Genomic DNA, 8,919 nt, shown 5'->3' on the forward strand with positions numbered 1-8,919 from the left:
AGCTGAGCCCTCGTCCAAAAGCAGAGACAAGCCAGGGCTTCAGGCATCGCCTTGCGTGCAGCCTGGCCTTTGGGGAGGAGCACAGGCCAGGCAGGTCCAGGCCAGGGCGGGGATTCCCCTCAGGGCTCTGAGCCCGCGGCTGAACCAGGCTCTGCACCTTTAACCCTGCTTCATGGCCTCGAAAAAGCAGCCTCTACAGGTGAGCACCCCTAGGAGGAAAATGATCTCTTTTCTTTTCTTTCTTGCTTTTTTTTTTTTTAAAGTATGAGTTGTATGCAATGTGCAGCACCAATATCGAGCTCCTGTCCAGAGCTGACGTTCAATAAGGTGCCTTCAAAACGTCACTAAGAAGTATTTTCTCAGCATCTTAAATTCACATTTCAGCAGTTTCTCCGACAAATTATCAAAAAGAACTTGACTTCCTCCAATTCCCCAGGACAAGCAAGTAAGATGCCAGGGGATCAGGACCACTGTGTCATTGCTGCCGAGTCCGGCCTGCGGCCCTCCCCAGTGTGAGTGCCAAGGGGAGCGTCCTCTCGCTGTATCCCAGCACCTGCATGTACTCAGTAAATGTGCTCAATACATATTTCTGGGGGTGCATAAAGGGAACAACAAAATGGGCAGCAGGAGGCAGAAAAAGAAATCTTGGTTGGTGAGGGGCTGATTCTAAGAAACTAAGCTGATTTTAAACCTGGAATCCCCCAAGTGCCCCTCTGCAGGGTGGGACAGCCCGCAGGTACCTGGGCTGTGTCTGGTTTCTCACTCCCACCCACCTCCAGCACAAGCCTTGGTCCTGGCCGCAGAAGGAAGGAAGCTGACGTCTATTGAGAGGCGGCTGCACACTGTACATGGGCGACCTCTCCAATTTCTCCCCAGGGTAGGTCAGGCCGCCCCCATTATTAAGACAGGAAACTCCAGCCCAGAGAGGGGAAGTGACTCACCCAAGGTGGCACAGCCAGGAGGTGTCAGAGTCAGGATTCAGACCCAGGTCCACTGGCTCCCCCCAAAATCTTCCCACCCCCAGGGTCACTGTGGGCTCACTTTGTCCCCTTCCCCTCCCCCTGAAAGGCGATAAGGAACAGTTTGGACTTCGTGTGGCTCTGCAGGCAGGACCTGGGGGGCTGGGCTTGGTGTCTGTCCCAGGCAGTGCCCTGGTCTCGGCACGTGACCCGGGGGTCACCCACGTGCCTCGGAGGGACGGAGGCTGTCATCACGTGCCCACAGACACGCGTGCCGCTCACATTCGCACACACAGGAAGCTCACGTCGGCACAGACACATGAGTGGCCTTGGGAATATGGCAGAACCACGGGCGAGCTCCGTGTCCACAGGCACGCAGGCTACTCACACGCGCAGCCATGCCAGTGGGCACCTGAGCCCCAGACATGCACTGTAAACACCAGGCTCAGGGGTCCCAGCCGGGACAGGTGACCCTGTCCTCAGCACAGGTGACCCTGTCCGTGGCTCGTGGCTCAGTGGCATGGCCGGCTCTGGACGGCCAGTCAGCCTCACTAGCTGGCCTGGGGCCCAGGCCCTGCAGGTGGAGGGGCCATGACCACCCACTGGCGGAGGTAGCTCCTGGGGGGCCCTTCGTCCTTGGGGCTACTGAAGTCATGCTCCTCGGGGCTGCCGCAGTCAGAGTCCGCAAAGCCGCTGTCAAACGTGTCCATGTCCAGGCCAGCTGGGGGCGAACCTGCCTCGCTGTCCGACACCCCTCGGGGCGACCCGCCATCCCAGGGCGGCCCGGGGGCCCAACCCTCCTCATCCTTGAGGTGCAGCTTTATCCTGTCAAGGAGGCTGCCCAGGGGGCCCCCTGGCCCGGCAGGGCCACTGGCTGAGACGCAGCCACAGGATAGGACTGTGGCCCCCGTGCCCAGGACCGAGTCCTCCGTGCCCGGGCCAGGCTCCAGGCTGGTGTCCAGGTTCAGGGCTGGGTAGCCGTCATCCCCGCAGGTGCAAGGCCAGGTGCACAGCCCCCCTGCATCCACCACGGTCACCGTGTCGATGGATACCAGGCCGTACGGCCGGTCCCTCTCCTGGCTGTGAGCTGAGCTGCCCAAGCTGCCGGCGGTGGAGCGGGCTGGGCCCCAGGAGCCCGGCTCAAGCACCCCGTCGGCTTCCACCAGGTCTGGGGGCTCCGGCAGCTCTGTGGGCACCAGCCCCTTGGCTGCAGTCTGCAGTAGGCACTGGCTGTGCATCTCCAGGGACAAGGGCACCCCTGGGCTCCAGGATCTCAGTTCCAGGCTGGCAGCAGTGAAGGGGGTGCCCACCCATCTCTGCGAGAGAGAAGAGTGGGGAGAGTCATGGATGGGATGGGGGGCAAGGGCTGGCGGGGGAGCATATCAACAGACAGACACAGAGACGAGACAGACAGCAAGAGAGAAAGAGACAAAGACTCCAGAAGATAAAGAGAGAGATGGGGGTGGGGGGAGATGAGCACCGTGCTGTGTCCCTATCCAGGGACAGTCCCTGCCGCTGTCCCGACCTCCCTAGGCCTCAGTCTCCCTGCCTGTAGCACGGAGCCACGGCCCTCAGCAGCCTGCAGGCGCAGACAATCTGCTGCTCAGTGGTCTGGGGTCTGTATGGGTGCGGGTCCAAGATTCCCAAGCTGTGGGGACGAGGGGCGGGAGGCCCTGAGAGCTGAGTGACAGAGCCCCCACCAGGCCTTCTGTTTTATGTCCTCGGGGAGATTTCTCGAAACCACGCATTCTTCTGTTTGTGTCCTCACTAGAGTGGACACGTGACCAGGGAAGAAGCCCCAATTCTTCTGGTCACGGCTGTGTCCCCAGAGGCTCACACAGTGCCTGGCACACAGTAGGCACCCAATAAATGTATATTAACTAAATGAATGAATGGAGTGAATCAAGGACCAGCCACTCAGAATAGATAAGGGCTGTGGGGTGACAATGGACTGAGGCAGCTGTCCCTAAACTTTAAGGATCCCCCTGCCCTCACCTGCCAGGGGTCCCACTCATGACACAGGGTCTCCATCCAGTTGGCAGAGAAAATCCCTGAGAACCAAAATCTCCCAGTTTTGAGCCTACTCCATCAGAAAGCTCCTCTCAGAACCGTGCTGAGGCCACCACCCCTGATTTGAAGTCACTTCTCAGCTGTGTGGCCTTAAGCCAGTTACTTACCCTCTCTGTGCCTCAGTTTCTGCATCTGTAAAATGGGCCTGCTTACAGTCCCCACTCCACTGGGTGGTTGTGGGGATTAAAATGATAAATTAAATAACATCTGTGGTGCTCCTAGCAGAGTGCCTGGTGCACAGCAAGTGCTGTGTGAGTATTGGTAAAACAAACACAAAACAGATGTGATATTTGAGCTTCAGGGAAAGTGCAGAGGAAAGAGGAAAGGGTCTATCCAATGTGGGCTGCAGCCTAGGCTCCTCCCCTGCTCAGCTCTGAGCCTCGGTCTCCTCGTGGTTCCCATGGGATGGTGGAGCACGCCCTCCCCACCTGCAGGGGCTGCTAAGAGGATGAAAGGGTGGAGGTGAGACAGCGCTCAGTGAGCGCCAGGCAGATGGCATGTCTCACTTCCTGACTTCCAGACTCTGCTGGAGCAGGTGGGTCACCACATCCTCTCTGCGGTGACTGCCGACACCGGGTGGGTGGTGGTAAATAGGCACAGAGAACCCAAGGGCGATGGAGCTGGTAGTGGGGGTTGGGGCCTGGATGGGGCTGGTGTATTTTGCAGGCAGGGCCATATCCTTCCCAGAAGTTGCTCCCTCTCCACCTCCATAGCAAGGGCTTCTACCGAAGGACCAGGAGGCCACTTCGTGGCTCAAGGGACCACCTGGCTCACCCTCTCTCCCAGTTTGGTTCCTTGGGTTGGGAAATGCTACAGGATCTTGTTTAATTCTTACGCTAACTCTGCCCCACTGGAATTGTTTCCTGCGCTTTGCATGTGCAGAGACTGAAGCCTGGTTCCAGGCCGAGTCGGGGATCTGGGTGCCCCAGGCCTACAGGGTGGGGCTGGTGGTCTAGGTGTGTGGGTGGAAGCAAGCTCCCAGAGGGTGAGAGGCTCCCAGGGGCTCATCATGTGGTGGGGACACTCACCTTGAAGTCTCCGCTGTGGCCCATGTACAGGGGCTGGAAGAAGGGCTCTGGGCTGGGCACCTGCACCCACACCTTCTTCCATAGCCTGGAGGGCAGAGACGAGGTGAGCCCCCCGCATCTCCCAGAGGGCAGCCGGGCCTCCCGCTCAGATGCTCCCCAAATGTGTCCTGAGGGAGGCTCAGAGCCTCCAAGACACACCCAGGCCCCTCCCTTCCGCCCCTCTGCACCAGGCCTCAGTTTTCACATCTGTAAAAAGGGGCAGCGAGTCTCCTGAAGGTGCTCCGAGTTGAAGGGCTTGGCTGCCTATTCTCTGCTAAGCCAGGGCTGGCCCCTGAGCCTTGACTTCCTCCTCCACCACCAGGGATGAGCCAACAGCCAATTCCATGGGGCTGTAGGGCGGGGTCAGGAAGCATAGGCACAGCACCAGGCACCCCAGCACCCATAGACTGGTCTGCAACACCCTCTGTGATTCGCAGTCTTCTCTGCCTTGAACAGGGTATGCAGGGCCCCCGCCCAGTGTCTGCCACTTAGCAAGGGCTCAGCCTCATCCAGTAGCATGCACGAAGGCCAGGGGAGCTTAGGTTTTATCAATATTTTTAATCAGCATCAGCTCTTCTCTCAATGGCCACGTTCAGCAGAAACCCAATACATAAAGAGATAAAAGCAAAACCTCTGGTTTTGAAGCAGGATTGTCGGGGGTTTATCCCACCAGCCCTTAACCCCCACCTGGCGGCCCCTCCTGACCCTCAGGACTCAAAGCTTAAAATTCACTGGACAAGATCACAGCTGAGGTCACTGTTATGAGCACAGGCCGAAATTCCTTCTCCACTTCACTGTTGTGTGACTTTGGGCAAGTTCCTAGACAGCTCTGTGCCTCAGTTTCCCCATTTGTCAAATGGAAGTAAATGCCGTGTATCAAGCTCATATGGCTGCTGTGAGGGTTAAGCATGTGCTCTACACAGTGCCCAGTTTATTATCACCATCACTGTCATTACTATTGTCATGGTGACAGGTGTGTCCTCCAGTCCTGGCCCAGGCTGAGCCCCTCCCTGCTACCCTCTTCCCTGGCCTCACCTCCAAGGCAGGTGGATCTTCAGGCCTAAGAAGACAAGGATGAGGCATATGAGGACCAGGATGGGAAGCAGTTGAGGGTACAAGTCTCCCTTTATCTCTGAAAAGGAAGAAAACACTGGGTGAATTTGACCAACCTCTACGAGAGGCCACCTGGGCTGGGTGTGGAGGGCACTGGGTCTGGGCTGGAGTGGAAGGGGGTGGGAAGGCTGCTGGTGCCTCACAGTGGGATGGACCTGGCTTCAACTCCTGCTCCCACCCCCACCCTAGGCAAGTGATTTCATCTCTCTGAACCTCAGTTTTCTCATCTGCAAAATGGGGATAATAATTCCCACTTCACAGATACATTAGGAGGATCAAAGGCCCTGACAGGAGAAGCACCTGGCACCCAATGCAGGGCCTGGCAAGCAGGGGCCCCAGAAACGCTGTGGAACAGCTACAAGGGGATGCATGACTGAGTGGGTACCTTCCAGCCGTGCTGAAAATCTCAGGGCTCAGGGCCACTGCACTAGGACAAGATTTAGTACAAGGAGTGGGTATCCATCCCTGCTTCACATCTTACCTTCTGGCTGGGTGTGAAAGACGACTGGGTCACTCCACTCGCTCCAGGTCCCCTGGAAGGAGGACTCAGGCTGGGGGCCTGCCCGCACCTGCAGCTCGTAGCTTGAGCCTTTGTGGAACTCCAAGGGCAGGAGAGAGACGCTGCTCGAATCCACTGAGATCAGCTTTCTCACTGGACTCTGCCAACACAGGGAAAGGATGCACTGGGTTAGGACCGCCCAGGCCAGCCCCCGCCTCCAGCAGAACCACCCTTTACCAGCCCCCAGGAAAGGGGTGGAGTTTCTCCTGGCAAGTCTCCGCCCCCTCCACAAGAGTCAGTCTGAGCTCTGGCCACTCCAGTGTGGGCAGCACAGAGCAATGGGCACTGCCCTGGCCTTGCCTGTGATACAGTGCTTTGTTCGGTTTCTCTCTGATTCCAGCTCAGTGACTCACAGCCCCACAGGGGACCCTTCCGGCTGGGCCTGGGAATGTCCCAGGAACAGCAGTGGCCATTCCTGGGAATGTTTAGCTGGCAGCATTCCAGACTCTGGACACTTCTGTAATTCTTCAACAGTGGCTATTTTCAATAGTGGGCACTTCTGGGCGTCTTTAACTACAGGCATCTTAGCAATGGGTACCTCTGGAAGTCTTCCACTGGCGATGGTCTAAACTATGGCATTTATGAAAATCTTAAACTGAGACCGTTCTAAAGGATGGATAATTCTAGAATACTTCAGCTGTGACTGTTCTAAATGGTGGGCCATTCTGGAACTCTCCAACACTCTAAACAAAGAATGCCTCTAGAAGCCTTCACGTTTGAAACAACGGTCCCTTTGACACTGAATTTTCTTGGTTATTGATAGTTCTGGAACTCTCCAACTATGGCCCTTCTAATCAAAGTGGGAATGTTCCAGTCTGCCCCATTTCTGAAATGTCTTCTACTGTGACGGTACTAGACTTGAGATAGAACCAGGGACAGTGTTGATCCCTTCCTCCTTGGCACACCGATAGAGGAGAAAACAGGAAGGAACGAATTTTAAGGGGTCTCCTACCCCAGGGAGAAATGACGCAAGGGCAGCACGGAGTGAGAGAGCGCAAGGGAGAGCGTCCATCCCCGGCAAGTCCTTGGTTTCCACTCTGGACTGTGAATTACAAGCTCCCCTGTGTCTGCCCCTCCCCTCAACCCGGATGCTCGGCACTGCCCCTCCCCCTCCGCCCCCCCACCCCGCCCCAATCCTCTGAGGGTCTCACCAGAGCCCAGGGGTCTCCGAGCTTCCTGTACCGCAGCTCATACTGAAGTTTGCCCTTCAGCACGTAGAAACTGTAATTGGAGCTCCAGGAGATGTTATAATGTCCGGAGAAGGTCACGGTCACATTGAAAGGGGGAGCTGGCTTGACTTAGAGGAAAAAGCCAGAAAGATAAAATGGGATGAGATTTTGCAGCAGACACCCTCTCACCCCACTGCCCCACCACTGGGAACCTAGGGCCAAAATCCCCCAGAGATTCCTCGCAGAGGCTGGGCCTTCCCGAGGAGGGCAGGACTCTCTTAGCCGTCTGCATTTGCATGCCTCTGAGCATGGGCTTCTCACCCCCTCTGTGGAAATCCCACTTTGGACACACACACACACACACACACACACACACACTAAAAGCTGCCTCCTGGACCCGCCCTGGGTCTGGACCCACAGAGACAACTGCTTCCACCAGCCAGCACCCCCCCCCCCCCCCCCCCGCTCCCGGCCTGGAGGGAAATTCCAGGCCTCACTGGAGCTAATGAATGGGAGAAAACTCAGGGAAGTTTTTCTCTTGGGACTCAGTGTCCCCACTTGCCTCATAATGTAGACAGAATCCCTAAGAGTCAGGGTTAAAAGGGCCCTCACTTTACAAATAGGGAACCGGTCCAAGTTCACAGATAGGCAGGGGCTGAACCAGAACTGAAGGCCGAGATCCTGGGTCCCAGTCCAGCTCCTTTTCATACCGCTGCTGCCTCTCTTTGGTTAAAGCTCAAACCTAGTTAGCAACCCATCACACCTTAGTAAATATCGGTGCATCTACAGAGCAGAACTCTAAGGGGAGGTAAGGACATAGGACAGGTCAGCTATGATGGTGCAGGAAGGGGAGCCGTCTCAGGGACCACGTGTCCTCCTCAGCTCTGGGGTCCAAGGGATACTCACTGCTTTTAGCCAGGACAAAGCTGCCGCACTCCTGGGAGTGGTTGCCTGAATGGTCTGTCATGTTGACACTGAAAACGTCGTCGGCCATGAATTGGAGCATATCCATGTGGCACGTGTACTCTGCATGTGTGGCATTGTGGGTGGACCAGCAGAGGCTGCAGGAGGTGACCTCATCCTCCAGTTCTCCATATGAGTCTTGCCTTCAAGGACAGAGCAGCCGGTTATGGCTGGAAGCCAGCGGGGCTCAGGGGACAGGGCCAGGACCCCAGCCCAGAATCTTGGGGCTGGGAGGGAGTTGAGGTGGCACCGGGGGTCACCTGGTCCAACTACCCCTTTCCCTGGGAAGATACTCCTCCCCTGAAGTAGCCCTGATGGATGGTGTCCAGGCTCGGCTTGTATGCCTCCAAGGGACCAGGAACTCACTACCTCATTTAAGGACAGCACCTTTTAACTTTGGAAATTTGGGCCATTCTTGCCTGGACTGAGCCTAAATCTGTCCCTGTCAGTTCCATCAACTGTATCACTGTCCTACAGAAAGGGTGCTAAGCATTTCAGTTCTCCTTCCTGACCTCCTCTGTCCAACATCTGCTGAATACCTAATAAGTGCTTGTGCTCAGGGCCAAGATAAGAGCCAAATGAACTTCATCCCCTGCTTTGGGTGAACTACCAGGGAGGCTATTAGTATAAGGTTGGGGGGAAATGCTCTGGCTTTTTAACTGCCAATGGGCAGAAACAGAGGGCTTTGAAGTATGTATAGGTGTTCACCAGATATTTATTTCCCTACCTACATCTTCAGGCTGCGAACATGACCACCCTTGAGGGTTAATATGGATGTGTGAACTCAGTTATTTGCTAAATATTTGCTGGAATAGAAACTTCTGCTGAATAAAGTCTCTCTAAACCTCTTGCACAGCAGCCAGGAGGATCTTTAAAAACTGCCTGTCACCCCCATGCCTAAAACCCTCGGGTGGCTTCTCATCACCCACACAATAAAAGCTGGCCCTGGGCTTCCCTGGTGGCGCAGTGGTTGAGAGTCCGCCTGCCGATGCAGGGGACGCGGGTTCGTGCCCCGGTCC

At 56.2% G+C, this 8,919-nt stretch overlaps 1 protein-coding gene across 1 annotated transcript in view; it reads right to left on the bottom strand.

Moving 5' to 3' along the window:
* Window positions 1-1,510: 1,510 nt before the first annotated feature.
* The window catches only part of IL21R (interleukin 21 receptor), a 14,396-nt gene continuing 6,987 nt past the window's right edge, over window positions 1,511-8,919 (bottom strand). The window contains exons 3-8 of the mRNA XM_007452821.1: window positions 7,844-8,043; window positions 6,920-7,065; window positions 5,691-5,868; window positions 5,132-5,228; window positions 4,058-4,142; window positions 1,511-2,275 (exon numbers count right to left, since the gene is read on the bottom strand). Of these exons, the coding sequence (XP_007452883.1) occupies window positions 1,511-2,275; window positions 4,058-4,142; window positions 5,132-5,228; window positions 5,691-5,868; window positions 6,920-7,065; window positions 7,844-8,043 (1,471 nt within the window). The remainder of the gene's footprint in view (window positions 2,276-4,057; window positions 4,143-5,131; window positions 5,229-5,690; window positions 5,869-6,919; window positions 7,066-7,843; window positions 8,044-8,919) is intronic.

Source organism: Lipotes vexillifer, unplaced genomic scaffold (assembly GCF_000442215.2).
Source record: "Lipotes vexillifer unplaced genomic scaffold, Lipotes_vexillifer_v1.1 scaffold426, whole genome shotgun sequence".
Taxonomy (NCBI): Eukaryota; Metazoa; Chordata; class Mammalia; order Artiodactyla; family Lipotidae; genus Lipotes; species Lipotes vexillifer.